The following is a 17,820-nucleotide window of genomic DNA, read 5'->3' on the forward strand; positions in this document are numbered from 1 at the left end:
GCACGGCATTGGCTCGGCCTATGTAGGTCTGTGTGTGTCACCGAGAGGAATAAAAGCCAGGTGCGCTTCCTTGGGAGTAAGTCTTATTGAAAGGATTTATTAGTCAACCAAGTACAGTATTGGAGCGGGCTAAAAGAGGGAGGGCAAGAGAGAGCAGAGCCAGGGAGAAAAGCATTTTCTAGACACCAGGAGTGAAGGCGACCGAAGTCGTTCCAGCACCTACTTTGGGAAAGCGCCCGGTCAGCCCCGTCGCGGTCCTCCTCCAGCTCCCAGAACCGCCTCCCCTAGCCTCCGCTCCCCGCTTTCCATCTCCGCCACTGTCACGCCCCCGACCTCGCTTTGCCCCCCGGTCCGGCCCATCGGGTCTCATCTTTTTTTGCGGAGGGGGCGCAAAGTTGGTCCCCTCCCCGCCTTCGGACGCTAACGTCGGGCGCAGCAGCCGCAGCGCGGCCTGCGTAATCCGGGCGCACTTTAAAAGAGATGAATTAATAAAGCAAATGAGGACTTAATAATTCCAAGCGTCCTGCTTCTTATGGAAACGGGGGCGGAGGGGGGTGGAGAGGGAGAGGGAGGGAGAGAGAAAAGTGCGCCCAAATTGTTTGCAGTGGATCAAGGCGAGCCGCCTTTTGCTTCACTTTCTTTATCTTAATTCCGACTTGAAAAGATATAATTATCTAGTTTGAACAGAGCTGCTATCAAATCCTTCTTTAGGCAGGGAAGGGGGAAGCTGGAGAGGGCTGCAGTGTTCTGAGCCGCTCGGTGGAGCCTGAGATAGCGAGTAATGAAGTTGTGGAGTCCTCAGATACAAAGGGCATTAACCTCATTAGCATGAAACCTTTTCTTCTAGCCATTGTGGGACTCTTTCAGACTCCTAATCCCCCCTATTTTCAAAGCTTGGTTTGTAATAAAGCTTTTAGGGGTTTCCCTCCCCCCCCCAAAGCTAATAGCATTCTCTGAAGATTTTATTGCTGTTACGCTACATAGGACGCTTAATATATATTTTTTCTTCTTCTCCCCTTTCCTTCAATCTCCTCTCTCTCCCCCCTTTTTTGCGGTTTAAGGGAAGAAAGAGGGGGAATTTATTTATTTATTTATCCGAAGCGAGAGGCTCCCGCATCTCGCAGGGGGCAAAAATAAGCTGTTCCAATAAAAAATAAAAAATAAAATCAAGATAGGAAACCATTTCGAGGACTAAAGCCTAGGAAGATTGGTAATGGGTGGAGGGTTTTTTTTTAAAAAAAAACAATCAAAACAAAACAATTTATTTTATAGCAGGGAATTTTTTTTAAGGTGCTAAAGAAATCAAACTCCCGTGGCCCGATTTTATTGGAAGAGGCGTTTTAAAAGGGAGAGACAGAGAGAGAAGGAGGAGGAGAAAGGCTGGGGGAGGGGAAAGAATGAGAGATGGAGGAGGAGGAGAAAGGAAAGAGAAAGGCGAAGAGAAGTTTACCTTAGGAGTTTGGCTCCTAGATGTGGAGTGGGAAACGGCGGGGTTGAAGGGACAGAAGAGGGAATTTCTCCCAGGGCACCTTCACGTTCTCACTGCTCTCTGGGTGGAAAGTCACCCATTAGGATCGAAAGGAGAAACAAAGAGCGGCCATTATAATTATTATGATTAATCATCATCATTGTTTTTTAAAGGCCTAAAAAAAAGAAAAGAACCCGACCCGGACCTTTTAAACCGAATTTCCATAGTGCCATATACTGGACAAGCACGTGCGCGGAATGCCTAATCTGAACTTTCAAGGCAGGATGCTGAACAAAGCTGGTATTTCTGCGACGCATTGTAACTTCGCCTTATCACAGTGTAAAGGGTAGTCAGATTGTCCTAAATTATGTCCAACTAGCCCCCCTGGATCCACGGATTAAGAGATTAAAGGAGACCACTGGGCAATGGCTCCTCTTTCCCCTTCATATTCCTGGTATGATAATTGCCTAAACTGATTTGCACTTCGACAAAAAAGTCTTTGTAGCTGGAACACTGCAGACGAGGTTTGCGCTGTCAATGGAAAGAAAACTGATTAATGCAGCCTATCAGGCTAAGGAGCAAATGAAGCATGAATTAAATTTTTTTTTTGGAGGGGGAAAAAACCAACAACCTGGGGCACCCCCAGAAAGCCAGCTAGCTTCCTCAAAGATTAGGGGAAACTTTTTACCCTTTTCTTTTTCAAGTTGGCAAACCTCCCTTCCCCTTCCTATGCCCCCACCTCGCTCTCTCGGAAAGTATAAACATTAATACGATAATGAAACAAATAAAAATCCAACCAGCTTCTCCTGCTCCCAAGGAATACTTGGCAAGCCTGCTACAGCTGTGGAACGCCTCGTTTTAGACTTGCTTCTAAAGCGTCGTCCTACGCTTATCCTAAAAGCATGCCAGAAGCGGCGCAATGCTATCCGGGTCTACTCAACAGTAAGTAAGCCCCACTGAGTCAGACCGGGGACGCATTCTCAAGTTAAGTGAGTGTAAAGCTGCAGGAAGTTCGGGTGGAATTGAAAAGAGTTGACTTGCATGTGTTGGATGCGAGGTTAAAATGAAGGAACGGAACCGCGATGCCAGGTTTTAAAGGAAGAAAAATGACCAAATGAGCTTTATACTCACCCGCCCACCCCCCTTAATGCGGAAGTAAAGTCGCGTTGATTCAAGTGGAGCCTCCGATTTAACAAAGCTGTCCTCGACTAATAGGTACCTGGACTCGCCAGCAGAGCGATCAACAAGCCAGTTAGAGAGTATTTGGAACTAAAACAGCAGCTATGCAAACGCGCCCACGAAGGAGAGCCCATTTATTTCCAGGAAAGATTACTTCCGGCTATAGTGATTTCATAGGAGTACAATCACAGGGCACTTTCTCACACACACATAAACACAAACAAACCCGAGGTTGCCATGTCGTAGGCGCTGCACAGTCAGGGCAGGCAGCTAATTCTGACTTTCTGGTGCCTGCGCGTGCATGGCACACGAATTCACACACACAGAGAGACGTTTCCGTGAAATCCATAATACATTTTTAGATGCACACTTAGAAATTTAGTTGGGCCGGTTCTGACATACTGTAGAAAAACTCCTCCGTTTGCTCTGGGAATGGTTTGGGGGAGGAATGCTTTTGAGGGTCAGGATGAAGAGATCTATACTGGGCTTCCCTGTTATCTAGCCTGTTGCTAGCATCAAATCAAGGTCATCGGCTCTATGGGCCAGCAGAGAAGAGAGAAGTGGCAGGGACTTAACCTTTCCGAAGGGAAAAACTGTGCTTAAAGTTGTTAGGCCATATTGATAAATCTTTATTGACAAAATATTGACATTGAGATACTTCTTGGAAGTATATAGTGTGTTAGAATTCTAACAAATTAAACACAAAAAACACAAAAATATTTACATTCTGGTAAAGAAGACATTAAGGAAACATTTGTCATTTTTAGTAGCTCTATAATCTTGGATCATCAACATCAGTGCTTGAAATTTGTCCCCAATGAAAACGGGCCTGGGTCGAAATGATTTCTACAGAGGGATCTGCAAGATCCCTTGTTCCTTCTGAAGTCATGCGAGAGTTTGAGTACAAACCCCCACCCAAGGAGGAGGGGAATTAAAAGGAGGAATCGAAGTTTTAGAATGTGGGGACTAGTTTCTTTAAATCTCTTTTTATTATTGTTTGTTTTTGCAGCAAAAAGTTCCCTTCCCCACCCCTCCACCCTCAACAACCCATCCCCTTTTTTCTTCCTCAAAGGTTATATCCATTGGGGGGAGGGGGAAGCAAAAATAAAATTAAAAAAATAAAATAAAAAATTAGAATTTGTTACCGCTACTTCATTGAGTTTTCACAACCACGTTGACGCCAGAAGTTATCATAAAAAGGTTTACAGACTGCACAGTTTCTCGTAAAATAAATTTAAAAAGCACACAGAACCTGTCTCTGAGGAAGGGAGGGGGGAAAGCACAGTTCATGTCTGACTTTAGGGACCATTAAAAAAAAAGGCCCAACCCCCTCCTCCTCCTTTCCCCTCCCTCGAGGTTTTTAATTTTTAAAAAAAGAAAGCATGCAGTTCAAGTTTCTCTGAAACAGGTGTGTCGATTTTGGCTGGGTATGGGGTCCTCTCTCCTAAAAGCCTTGGAGACACTCAGAATCATCATTAATAAGAACAAAATCCCTCGTCAACTGCAGTGTGTCCCGGTACGGTTGCGCGTGTATGCGATCCCTTTAAAAATTTGGAGCGATTTGAGTTCGAATGGCGAGAAACGGAATATTGGTCAATCACCTCGTCTTGGTGGTTTGGCTTTGATTGACAGATTCCCCTCCCCCTTCTCTTTTTTGCGCTTAAAACAAAATTGTACCAATGCAGGACCAACCAAGGCCCCTACCCTTTATGGACTGACTTTTGGGCTGGCTTAAACTGGCCGGCCGGCTCTCGCCCCCCTCAAACTTCCCCTCTCTAAAACAGAAACAAAACAGAAAGGGGGGGAAAAAAACAGAAAAACGAGAATCGCCTGGTGGGATCCAGCCGGTTTGCTGTCCCTCGCCCTGGCCGCGCCACTCACTTTCCTGCGGTTGTCGCGAGCCTTTAACACTTGAGTTGTTCGTGGGAAAGTCTGTTAAGTGCCAGCCGGGAGTTTTGCCGCCGCCGCTTCGTCGTCTTATTATTACTATTATTGTGTTCTTTTTTTAAAAAAAGTAGGAGATTATTTAATCGTCCGACGTGACGTCGATCTCCTCCGGGCTGGCTTGTTTGGTGGCGATCCTCCACCGGTTAATATGATGAGTCCCCTTTTTCTTTTGTTGGGAGTCCGAGCCTTCCTCTTCCAACTTCTGCCGCTTGAACTTTGTCCTTCGGTTCTGAAACCAAACTTTTACCTGCAGAAAGGGAAACAACACAGGCAGGGCTGTCAGCACCCTGTCAGAGGATGTGCGTGGCCTAAGGTCTCTCTCTCTCTCTCTCTCTCTCTCTCTCTCTCTCTCTCTCTCTCTCTCTCTCTCTCTCTCTCTCTCTCACACACACACACACACACACACACACACACACACGGCGATTTCTGCACCTTTACTGGGTCCACTGCAGAAAGAGAATAAGCCTCGCTTCGGAAACAGGCCTCCTGTCTTTAGATGAGGGTTTACACCAGGTAGACATGTCTGTCTCGGGTAAAATGAACACAGCATAGCAGCAGTGGGACATTCTCGCCCTAGCAGTACCCACTAACCCGGCTACAACAGCCCTGCGCGCGTGAACTCAGTAGGGGTTATTGTGATGATTGTTTAATGTATTTGCATCCCGTCTTTTTTCTCCCCAAGCGGGAATTCAAGGCGGCTTACAACAGTTAAAAATCTTCATTATAAAACGCAAAGCGCTAAAACAAACTAATTGCTTCTGAGTAATTAGGCCCAAGGTCGAGTTGAGATCGATTTTTTTTAAAAAGTATTTAGGTTAGTCAGGCACTCCAAGCTTCCTAATTTCCCTTCCCTGACTTCGATACCTTCTGCTTGGAAGTGCCATGTGGCCACGCAGTGCGATCCTATGGCTGTCCGCTTGGAAGGGGCCGGGCTGTGTTCAATCTGCTGTTAAGCAATCGCGTGGACCAAACACAGCTACGGCATGTTCATATTTGGAGAATCCTCTGGCTATAGCGGGACTGGAGGAGATGTGGCGTTTCTCGCCGGCTTTGCATGCTTACTGGGAAGTAAACTCCATATAAATTAATGGGACTTCCTGTTGCTTAGACAGACAATGCCCGGATCAAAGGCAATCTCATTGACTTCACGGGAGCTCACCTCCTGCCTCGCCTAGGACTCAGTTAAGCCGCAGTAATTGGGGTTTTAAGACTAATCCCCCACTTTGAGCGCAGCCCTTGGAAATGCGCCCCCACTGATTTCAACTTAGGACTGCAGCTTTTCACCCCGATTCTGAACTCATTTGTGGCATTACATTCCATATGAAATCAATAAGGGTTCACGTCCCAGGAAAAAACAACAAATAATCGTTTAGGATCATCGTGCCGATGCATTGAAAATCCAAGCATCTCGCTTCAGCTCCACTGTGGATCGCACTGGGGGAACTGGATTTTGAATTTCAGTGTAAACAAGTGACTACAGTGGAGATCTGGCTGCAAGCCTTTACTCCGAAGCAGAAGCTACAGCTATGGCGATCCTCTCTTTTTGCACGCGGTGGCCCCGTCGCACTGAGAGCCGGAAGTGTAACTATGGAGACGCGAAGGCGGGGCACGGCCCAGACAAGGAGCCTCTCCCTTTTCCCTCCCCAGGTGCAGGCAGCCCTCGTGTGCAGAGGTTTACACGCGATCTGGAACCCCAGAAGTTCTGCCGGCGTCTCCGCCGTGGATGTATTTTCGCTCAACCCAGGAGAACACCGAGTCTATGCTCCTCCACTTACTTACTCCAGAGTAGTCATTAGAGCCCACCCAAATGCTTGAGGGATCTGCAGCTTATAGGCACCGCACGTCTGATCTTCCTTATAACCCCAGTGAACCGTAGGTCCAAAGGCTGCACTTGGAAACAAGTCCCCTAGACTTAAAAAGTGATTTTACTCCCAAGTAAGTTCGCTTGTTTACTGTATAGCCTTACATTCCGATCCTAAATAAGTTTGCTTGGAAATGAACCCCATGGATTCAGCCATTGTGAGCAGAAATTGAGATCGCCTCACTGGGCAATCGGTGCCCACTTACATATGCACGCAGGTCTCTATATACAGCCCTCAAATTTACACCGTCTGTCTGGCTTCAGAAAGACGCTGTGCATGTGACCTACTAGCAGAAAGGACAATATATTGTGGCGTCCCGTCCCGTCCCCCGTCCCCCCGTATCTGTATGTGTGTGATCTGCCACTCTGCGGCAGTCAGGTCTGCACGATGCTCCTATACATATAGGTAAGCGTTACAATGTACACTTCTTGTGCAGATGTGAACCCGTTCGCCCATACTATCTGCTACAGATGTGTTTTTAAAACACCGCACGCTTTGCTCTCACACGTGTATTTCGTGCACCTATGAATGGTGCGTGCGTGAATGCCCTGTCCCGCTCTCCTCTCAAGCTCACATATTTCCTCTCCAAGCAGCTCTCTCTTGATACTCGTGTCAACTGCACTTTGCATTACAAACGGTGGGATTGAGAAGGACATTGAGAGTTCCAAGGGCATTTCCCCCTTCCCCACTCTCAAATATTAATCGCATCGGCAGCCATTCGAAATCAAGCAATTAACCAAACCGAGATGGTTGCATTTTTTTTGTCTTCATCACCACTTATCTCATAACCGGTTTTATATAAATTTAACGTCCGTATTTATAAACACCTGGCTGTAAAACTCTTCTTTCAGCCTGGGCTTAAAAACCTACAGTATGGATATATTTTCCTAAGGAGCTGAACCCGGTTTCAGGTTCTAAAGGTGGAGGGGGGGGGGAAACTACCTTAATTAAATATATTAAAAGGGGGAAGCTGAAGAGCTGCGTTAATTAAATAGGAGGGTCGAATTTTGCCTGCTCTAAATCGACGTATCTTTTGTACCCAGAGCCTGCCTGCCTCATCATCAAAGGGGCAAGATGAACATATTTCCCGGTGATGCTTCGGTGACAGCGGCCCGCGTTGCATGCCATATGGGGAAGTCCTTCAAGTATCTCGGGGAAGGGGGTGGGAAGAAGGGAGAAGGGAAGCCCCCTACGAATTTGCTTTGGCTCGCCTAAATCTGAATTATACATAACCAGCTGACCCTGTCAGTCATTTAATTGCAGATCTTATTGATCCCGAAATTATCTCCAAAGAGAGAGGGACACACGCACGCACGCACACACACGATCCTTGTTGCGGCCAAAGGTAAACACGGATGGGCTTTTTTAAAAAAAACACTTTCTGCTCCGATTCGGCCTGAAAATGCCTGATAAAGACGCTGCCCGTAAAGGGAGGGGAGGACGTAAATCCGAAAACGGGACCATTTTAATAAGCTCCTTTAACCCGCTTCGCTGCCCCTTCAGAAGCCCTTCGCTGCCAGACGCCCCCCACCCTTCCCTCTCCCCACAATTCGGCCGCATTTTCATATTCTAAAAAAAAAAGCGCCTCCCATTTCAAATAGCTGAGCGGGGGATATACAAGGCGAGTTTAATTCGCTTTTCAGTTTGCTAATTGAAGGGGACGACGGTTCATTTCTCCACGCCTGGTCTCCAAAGGGGCGCTCGTTTTGTCGGGGGCTGGAGGCCTGACACCGCCACAATAGACCCCGACCAGCTTCGGAATCAAGCGGGACAAAGACCACCTTAAATACGGCCTTTGCCAGTGGAAATCAGGCTGTGACCAGGCCCTTGTTCGGCGAACCTCATCAAAGGGGCGACCCATTTACTGGGGGTTTTGTTAGGGGAGACATCTTTAAAACAAAAGGCCCGGCCCTCTTTAAGGCGCCCCCAAAGAAAGGCAGGAAAAGGGGACGGGGGAGAGAGAGAGAGAGAATGGGGGGCGCGCGAAAGTGTTACAACTTAATCCGACCAAAGAACGCTACTGTTTACTGGGAACTTTGAACTAAGCTGCGCCTATTTTTCCTTCTTCTCTGGCCTTGCTCCCCCCTCTTCGCTTCCTTGAAATGCAAAGCCCGGGAGAGAACATTCCTTTCGAAATATCCCCGGCGTCTTGGAAAGAGAGAAAAGCGTTTGAAAAAGGCCATCGAACTTCTGTTAAGGGAGGAGAGCAGTAACAAAAGCCTCTGAAAATCGAGATATTTGAAGGGGGGGAGGCCAGAGACGGAGCCCCTCAAGCAAACAAACAAACAGAAAAGAAGAACGACGGCATACATCCTAAACAAAAAACAAAAAAAACCGGAGCAGCCAAACCAACCATCTGGTTTGAAACGTATGCACATACAGAATATACAGCAAGGCAGCTGGGCAGTCGAACAGATTAATTTGATCTGATCTCGCGCACACACTGCAAGGTTCACACAATTGATCTTTCTGCCTGGCACACTCTCCAAGAAACGAGCGCAAGTCTCATCTGGGCGACTGTCAAACAACGCCATTCTTCCCATCGCCGGATCGCTCTCCGCACCAGCTTTTTGATGTGGTCTCCACACACACACCCCTCCCCAAACCTTATCATTCTATTTCACTGGCACAATTTGCTGGAGGGTCAGCGGGACATACGCCGTTGGCAGGGAAGGGCTTCAAAAAAGAAAAGGGGGGGGGAGACAACCACCAATATTGTCAGCCCCCGGCAAATAAACCGTCCGGTCCGCAGCACAGTTAAAGACGGGATTTTTAAAGCGGTTTTGTTGCTCTGATGCAAAATGCAGGGGGTTTGGGGGAGTCCAGTTAACACGCAAAGAACCTTGCGGCTAACACGGTTGTTGGGGCATAAGCTCTCCTGGACTCAAGCCCGCTTCATCAAATTGAACACGTGAGTGTGTTTAGATATATATTTATCACACATTTAAAATGCGTGGTATTTAACGTAGGGCTGGGTCAATAGAACGTCAATAGAAATTATTCGAAACACTTTCGCTTAGAGTCTACTTCTACCTATATGGAAGCGAAATGTATTCAGGTTGGGACTGTGGAAGGGTTTGATTATTGTTACTTTGGTGTAAATGGGGGGGGGATGGGTTAAACTATATGGAGGTACCGACCATAGCGGAGTTAACTGTATGGAGGGACCTACTTTCAATTTCAGAAGTAAACAAGGCGGTGGAGGGGGAAGGGAGAACTCCCAACTTTCCGCTTGAGGTCTCTCTGTCTATAGTTTTAAATCGTTTAAATCCTACATTCAGAAAAAAAGACATAACGAACAGCACCCAGTTCCCAAACCAAGTCTGCTCCTCGAATAACAAAGCGAACGCGCCCTTTCCAGTGCGCAGTTTCACAAGCTGTAAAACCAAACCAAACCAAAAATCGATTGGATAGTTCTCAGCGATAAACACACATTAAATATTTCAAAACTCCTGATTTTCTTTAATTAAATGGAGTTCAATTTAGAAATGCAATTTATTTCTCCGCCTTGAAATTTGACCCTAGATAATCCCAACGGTACGATCCGGAAGCTATTTAAACCGAACTACCTTGATAGAAGATGATAAAAATCTTGTTCATGCCGCTGGGGCGAAATATCCTGTTACTTTGGCTTAAACAGGTAGCCTCTAGATCTACAACAATAATAATTGACATAACATACATTTTTCTAATACTGTAACAGTAACAATACCAATACTACTCCACGAGCTTTCTGAAACAAAACAAGACACATCTTTGGGAAAAGATCCAGAATGCTTTTATGATGGGGAGGAAAGAAAGAATCGCGGCAACCAACACACAGGGACAGAGTTTATAATTCCCACGTTAGCCTGCACCTCTATCTTCTTAAACGTGAACCTGGCTTCTCCCGCCCCCCGCAGCCCTTGCAAACTCAACCCAGGGCGGTGGGGGTTTGTTCAGAGGCCCAGGCCTTGTCCTGGAACGCGCGCCGGAGCGGCCTGCCGGGTAGAGACGCTCCCTCTCTCCTCCAGCACCTCACCTGAGTTTCTGTGAGACTGAGGCTGTGCGCCAGTTGCTTCCTCTCTGCCCCTACGACGTAGTGATTTTTCTCAAAAGCGTGCTCCAGTCTCAGTAACTGGGAAGGAGAAAAGGCGGTGCGGATCCGTTTGGGCTTCCTGGCTAGTGCATTGTGCAAGAGGAAACTCTCCGGGCTGGTTTCATTGCCTGGATCGCGAGACAAAAAAAAAAGACATTCATGAGCCAAGCAAGCCTTCTTATTAGCATTTTGCCTCTCTAATCGAAGGTGGAGGGGGGAGGGGAGGGGGAACATGAAGCGGAAAGTCTTCCCATTATTTTAAACCTTTCTGTGTTTGGCACCTTTGCTTGGAAGTGATTTGCCTACTTAACATGTGCTTAAATTCTCACCCAGCAGACTGACTTTTGGGGGGGGGGAGGGAGAGACAAAAGGTGCAGACCCTGCAAGATCAGAACGAAACTAACATTCACTCAGAGAATGTCTCCCAAGCAAGAAAGCGACGGAGAGGAAATGCCAGTTGGTCGGCTTCATATATCTTAAAAACAAAACTCTGGGTATTCGAAGGAACGCGTGGCGGGGGGGGGGGTTAGGTGTGCAAGGGGGAGGGGGGAACAGCTGACTTCCGATTAAGGGAGAAAGAGCCCCCTCAATACAAGAAAGCAACTAATTACCGGTATTTCACAAGGAAATTAATCTCGCCAACATTCAGGGAACTAAGAAGGAGAATTCGCAACCATCTTCCAGGAAACCCCAATTTCGAAAAATGGCATCCCCCGCTCTTCCTCCAAGGAGTTTCCTACCATACTATTCTGACATCGCCTTTTACATGCAGGTAGTTATTTAAAAATAAAATAAAAATCCGCACAAGGACCATCTTTTCGAAGACCTGCACCAGGTGTAAAGTCGCCACCCTCGACCGCCTTGAAAACTTCCAGCAGAAAGAGCTGCTTTGGCGAACATCTGACAAAGCAAAAAGAACCAGACTCATCCTTTTAAATGGGCATGGGGGCTGAAAATGGGAGAAGAGGAGGGCGGAGGCTCTCTTCCCAATGCCCACAGAGCCGCCGCGTTTGTCATCTGTCAATTGCTGGAAGAGTTTCCTCGCCAGGCTTTTTTGCAGGGACACCCGTCACCCCCACAATCGCTCTACCTATTTTTTGCGCCTCTGTCGTTTCATCCGACGCGGGGCAACAATAACAAGGCAGGCAAATCCCTCCTCTGCGATGGAGCCTCCTTCAGAAAGCTGCTCACGACAGCGGGGGAAATGACTGGGTGAACGAAACCCCTCATTTCCCACCGAGAGGTTATAACGATGATACTAATAACCCTAATCGAGTCTCTCCCTCCCCCTCTCCATCTCCTATCTTGGAAACCATTCCATTTCAAAAGAGGCGTTTGCATGGATTCCCAACCCCTTTGGTTACTCCTTATTGCACTTTGTAAAATTAAATTTTTTTGGGGGGGGGGACTTAGCAAGGAAGTTAATAAGACTAGTGGGATACAAACAAATTCGGTTTCTGGCTCTTCAGAAGCTCCTGGTCTTAGCAGGACAAATACCCCACGGTTAAGAGGCAGGTAGCAGCGTCTCCTTTGACTGAGTGAAGGCCAAACTTCCTTATCACCCTTCAAACTCGTTTTTATAACGTTTGGCTTCCCGAAGGGAAATTGCTTGTGCGCGCTCTCTCTTTTTCTTTCTCTCTCCTGCATGGGGGGCGGGGGACGAAAGCAATATTCTAGTCCTGTCCGTCTCTCTCTCTCTCCCCACTTTTCTCCTGTTAGTTTGCCCGTGTAAACCATGGGAAAGTGAAAGGAAGAAAGTTATTTCTGTACGAAATCCTTTTCCAAGTCTTTCCTTATTTTCGTTATTCTTTTATTTCTGGAAGATTGTCGGCGTGGGCTTATGGGAGAGGCAAAATCCAACAAGGCTTGGGGAAATATACCAGTGCGATCCCTTTTAAAACAAAAACCACTGAGAATTTAGGAGTCATTGACTTCAAACTGAGCGTTCTTTCCCAGTAAGGTTTCACTGGAACGTGAATGAGATGGCAGCTTCGGAAGTGCCTTGGAACAGCTATCGGTTTTGTTCCCAAGAAATTAACTCTGCAATTTAGCCTTGTTTTGGGCTGTCCTGGGAGCCTCAAATAAAGCTTCGCTCTTTGACTTGACTCCACATTTCTCCGCTGAAGTCGACTTTGGTTGGGAGGTTAAAAGGAGAAATTTACCTGCGAGGTTTTTCTTTAAATCATTTTAAAGTCATAGAGAGAATCGTTTCTGCCCCGCCCACTCCTCCTTTTAGTATTATCAACCCCCTTTCCCCCACTGTCTCTCTACCTGCCTTTCAGCTCTTATTTTTCTCGCAAGACCTTCGGTTGTTAATTCACTGGAGGGGGGGGGTTGTCCTCTTGAACTCACTCTTTAAGGAAGATCTGATTTTAAAAAAAAGTTTCAAGGAACAGGCTGCAGAAACTGACTCACTCCTGAAGCCCCACGTTCCATAACGATCCTCCTGAAGGGGATAAGGGAGACTGCGGAGGGAATCCATTAGACCAAACTGAGGGAGGGTTACACTGTCTGCCCCTTGATCCCAACCCTTCCTATTCTGCAGCGACAATCGCTCAAGTTAACGTTCAAAAAAAGAGCACAAACTCGAATTCGCTTCCTCTGCAAATAGTCACCTTTGCAACGGAACTAAGAGGTTCAGAATTTCTGCCCCCTCCCCCAGTTCCACACAGACACCCCTCCACGCCCACCCTCAACTCTTTTTTCGTTGCGTCGCCTAGACAAACGGCCTTTGGGGGAAAAAAGACGTTTCCTTCCCCATTTTCTCTGCCTTGGTCGGAGAGATTTCTGCACTTTTCCGGGTCTTCCCCTTCCCCTCCCTCCAATATGTGCAATAGGAAATCCAGCAGCTGGGGGGGGGTGGAGAGGGAGGCAACCCCCTCCGTCCGGCCCTTACCTTGGAACCGATGACCCAGATATCTATATCGGTGTATTAGCCAAGGGTAGAAAGTAGAGGGGTCCCTTTGCTGCGAGGCGAAGAGCGGGTGCGGGGAGTGTGAGGCCGGCAGCGGATGAGCGGCCAGGGCGTGAGGCGGGGGCACCGGGTGCACCGGGACGGCGGCCGGATTGGGCGGGTGCGAGACGGCCTCTGCGAAGACCAAGTCCGGGTTGGAGTAGACGCCGCGGCCGCCCGAGTGGAAGCCGTTGAGGAAAGGGTTCATGGGGCTTGCGTTGGCATAACTCAGCGCCGCCGGCCGGATGGGATCCTCGGCGCGTGAGGCGGGCAACGCAGGGCTGTCTTTGGCCACCAGAGACTCGATGGTGAAGCAGCGCTTCGGCGCCGGTTGAAACATCCTGGCGGCTAAGCGCCCGGCACCGGGGCCTCCGGGCGGCAGGCGCGCCCTCCGCTGCGCCCGCGGCTCCTCTTCGGAGGCGTCGAGGTCCGGCGGAGACGATCGGGGCGCCGGGCCCGCCTAGATCCAGAGCCTAGCAGCCTGGCAGCCGCCCGTGAAGGCAACGGCAGCAGCAGCAAGAGAGCCGTGCGGCCACATGGAGAGGCGAGCGCTCTGCAAAGCTCTGCACTCACTTCATCCGCCCGACGGGAAAGCGAAGTGGGGAAGAGAAAAAGTTGCTGGGCGAAGTTCTGCCTTTCTTCTTTTTGCCCCCTTCTCCTCCGCAGCCTCCTCCTCCCTTCCCTCCCGCACCTCCGTCTTGTCCTTTTTTGTGCAGCGCCCAAGGCGGCCCCGGCGACGTCCAGCGGCAATCCAGCGAGAACGAGGCGAGAGCGCGAGCGAGCGAGCTTGCGATCGGGTCCCTTTGCCCAAAGTGGTGCAAACGATTTGTTAGTTCATGAGCCTAATTAGTGCCGAGGATCACATAAACAGCTTCCTCTGAAGCCTGGTAAATGGCTTGATGATTGGTCGCTATTACTCGCCCGGAGGTGGAAGGGGGAGACTCTTTAAAGTGCGTCAGAGGGGAGAGGCGAACTTGTGGCCGGCGCGATCCTGGAGGGATGGATCCGGGCCCGGACTGGAATGGACTCCACCGCTCAGTGCCGTGCGAGAACGGGAAGGGAAGGGAAGGGAAGGGAAAGGGGGGGGTGAAAGTCACGAGAGAGGAGAGCGAGCGAGAGAGAGAGACGTAGCAGACGTAGCAGACGCAGCCTGCCAGAGGTCCCACCCGTGTGAGCGGAGTCGAAATCCCTCCAGGATGCAGGTAGGAGCGTGGGAGGTTTCACAACTTTGACAGGGGGGGGGGGAGGAAGAGAAGGAGGAAGAAGAAGACGACTACTTTCTTCGGGTTCAAGACTGAGCGAGCTCGCCTGAGCTAGCGAGGAAATCTGGCTTTCCCCAAAAAAGCCAACTGAAGAATTGTGGCGAGGATTTTCTCTTGGTGCTGGAAGTGGTGGTAAATGTCTACCGCCTGCTGTCCTCTCCTTCTCCCCACGCCTTTCGGGTCCGCCGTCTCTGTCGGATCTCTTTGGATGCCCCGAGTTGATCTTCAGCCATGGGGTGGCTCACTTCCCCCTTTCCTCAGAACCGCCCTACAGAGCAGGAAGCCGTCGACTTACTGGTGCTGTTTTCGTCCAGGAAACCTCCAGGAGTTTTCTGCGCCCAGACAAACGCAAAACCCCAAACACCTTTTTGGCGGGGGTGGGGGCGGGTGAGCGGGGGTGTGGCTCGTCGCCTTCTGCTGATCTCCGGGGCAGCATGATGACGAGAGAGGAGGGTTAGGTGTTGCAGACAAAGCTGAGACTCCGGCAGAGGGACGGGCGGCGAATCCGGCCTTGTCCGCATTTTCGAGATTACCGCGGCGTTTGGGGACGATTTTTAGGGCCGAGTCCTCCCGCTCCCATTGGCTGCTGCGGTCGAATAATTATGATCACATCCTAGTACTGCTGGCTGCTGCTTACTGTTTATTGGTAGTTAAGGATCTATTATCTATTCATCAACCTCCTATTTTTACCAATTACACTCTTCTAAAGTGAAGTACCAGCAGGTATTTTTCACGTTCTCAATTAATGATTAAAAAAAAAAATCTGGCGTATTTTAAATCTATTACACTGCGGTGTGATTTATTTCGAAAGGTGCAGAGGATGCACAGTGGAGTCTACATGGAAATCGGGAGGGGAAAGCTTGTTTCCAAAAGCTTTTAAGTTTTCCCTTTCATGGTTTCTCCACTATCCCTTTAATATTATTAATAAAAGCTATTTGATTGAATACTTTTATTTATTATTTATTTTTTAAAAACCTTATTATCTTATCACATTCATTTAAATATACCTTAAGTCGAAATATATCCTGCCTTTTCCGTAGTAACTTGTAGGAGCACAGGTAGGTAGCCGTGTTGGGCTGCCGTAGTCGAAACAAAATAATGTGGGAATGTTCAGGAATGTGGATGAGGAGATATTGTTTAATATATCCTATCCCCGCTTGCGCTAGCAAGCACAAAACTTTAGCAGAGTAAAACATTCCCCTTTTGCAAAATACACAGCAGAAGAACGTTTGCGCAGGCTTGATTTAAGCCACTAAAATAAAGTGTATTTTCCTGGTATTTCCCCTTTTTCCCTCTTAAAAGAAAAGACACAACACAATGCTCTTAAAAGTATAAAAGATGTTTACTTACAAGCATCTCGAGGTACAGCACACTCAAGAGGTAGACTTGCTTAGTTAAAAGGTAATATATACATTGTGAAGTTCACTTATAAGAAGTGAGACTCCATCTCATCTCTCTCTCTAGGCTGGAGGCCTTGAGGGAGAGACTCACTAAGATGTGTGTAGTCCAAGAGGTCTGGTCCAAGAGAGGGAAAATGGCTGTTTCCTTCAGGATTTATCTGCCACTTCCTCAACTCATTTGCATGTGAAGGAAGAGGAAACTACGCTTAGTCATATCCTCCTCCTCAGTCCTCCAAGTGGACTATCTAGGGATTGTTGTGACTTGACTGCACTTAACCCTTTGCATCCCACAAACCCCTTCTCAGGCAATTCACAACATACACAAAAACATACATAAATAACTTTAATCAACCACCCAAGAGTCCCAGCTTGCCACGAAGATCCTGGAACTTCTCTCTTGGCAGGGGCTTTGTTAGGACATCTGCAGTCATCTGGTCAGTGTTGCAGTAACACATTTCAACAAGTCCATCCTCGATCACCTGGCGTATGTAGTGGTACCTGACCCCAATGTGTTTGGTGCGTGCAAGGAACTTTTCACTTTGTGTCAGCTTCATACTGCTCTGATTGTCCTCCATCAAGCTGACAGGTCCCGTTCTTGGCACGCCAAAGTCCTTCAGGAGCTGATCCAGCCAGGGGATCTCTCTGCAAGCTTCCGAAGCCGCAATGTACTCAGATTCTGTGGACGATAAAGCTACACATTTCTGTTTATAGCTGCCCCATGCAATAGCTCCGTCCCCATACATAAAAACATAGCCACTTGTGGATTTATAATCCTTATTGTCCCCAGCCCAATCCGCATCAGTGTACCCAAGCAGTTTAGGGTCTCTGACAGCTGGCAGTTTTAATTTACAGTCCATGGTTCCCTTTAGATAACGAACAACCCTCTTAACTCCAGCCCAATCATGCTCAGTGGGACAACTTACTTTCCTACTTAGGATCCCCACTGCACTTGCCAGGTCAGGTCTGCATGTGGTAACCAAATACAAAAGTTTGCCAATCGCTGACCTGTATTGCGTGTTGTTTGGCAGCAACTTCGAACCTTGTTGATTCTTCAAGAAGTCTGTGGCCATCGGTGTCGCAACTGGGTGTGCGTCCTGCATCTGCATGCTTTCAATCAGTTCAGTTATCTTTTGCCTTTGGCTGAGTAAGAACGATCCATCCTCTTCTCTCTCAACTTGAATTCCCAAGTAGTATTTCACTTTTCCAAGTTCCTTGACCTCTACTTCCCTGTTGAGGTGTTTGACTATGTCTTTATAGTCTTTCTCATTTGACGTAGAAATTAAAAGGTCGTCAACAAAGGCTAAAATGTACGAAAACTGTCCATTCCTTTGTTTGGTGTACAAGCACTTATCAGCAGTCCCTTGCTTGTACCCAAGCTGCACCAGCATCTCATGGAGTTTCTGGTTCCAAGCCCTCGCTGCTTGCTTCAAACCATAAAGTCCTTTCTGCAGCTTGCACACTAGATGTGCCTCATTTGGTTTAATGAAACCTTTGGGCTGCTTCATATAAATCTGCTCAGAAATTTCGCCGTGAAGAAAGGCTGTCGCAATGTCAATATGGTAAACTGACATTTGCTTAGATGCTGCAATACTTAAAAGTAGTCTGACACTGCTGTATCGAACTGTCGGTGCAAACACTTGATCGTAATCCTCTCCATACTTCTGGGAAAAA

The 17,820-nt window shown here is 48.0% G+C and overlaps 2 protein-coding genes across 3 annotated transcripts in view; one reads left to right on the top strand and one right to left on the bottom strand.

Moving 5' to 3' along the window:
* Positions 1–3,252: 3,252 nt before the first annotated feature.
* Positions 3,253–14,411, bottom strand: EMX2 (empty spiracles homeobox 2). 2 transcript variants are annotated; one of them, XM_035138235.3, is made up of 3 exons: positions 13,431–14,411; positions 10,478–10,662; positions 3,253–4,841 (listed from the first exon to the last, which is right to left on the bottom strand). In XM_035138235.3, the coding sequence occupies exons 1-3, from the start codon at positions 13,825–13,827 to the stop codon at positions 4,674–4,676; spliced, it is 750 nt and encodes a 249-aa protein (XP_034994126.1). In that variant the 5' UTR covers positions 13,828–14,411; the 3' UTR covers positions 3,253–4,673. The 2 variants fall into 2 exon arrangements, with proteins under 2 accessions (XP_034994126.1, XP_034994125.1); XM_035138234.3 differs by lacking the exon at positions 10,478–10,662 and having other exon boundaries at positions 13,431–14,356.
* Positions 14,412–14,579: 168 nt separating this feature from the next.
* Positions 14,580–17,820, top strand: part of PDZD8 (PDZ domain containing 8) — a 141,404-nt gene continuing 138,163 nt past the window's right edge. Inside the window, exon 1 of the mRNA XM_088670526.1 lies at positions 14,580–14,689. The gene's annotated coding sequence lies outside the window, so the exon portion shown is untranslated. The remainder of the gene's footprint in view (positions 14,690–17,820) is intronic.

This window comes from Zootoca vivipara, chromosome 5 (assembly GCF_965207765.1).
Source record: "Zootoca vivipara chromosome 5, rZooViv2.hap1.1, whole genome shotgun sequence".
NCBI lineage: Eukaryota > Metazoa > Chordata > Lepidosauria > Squamata > Lacertidae > Zootoca > Zootoca vivipara.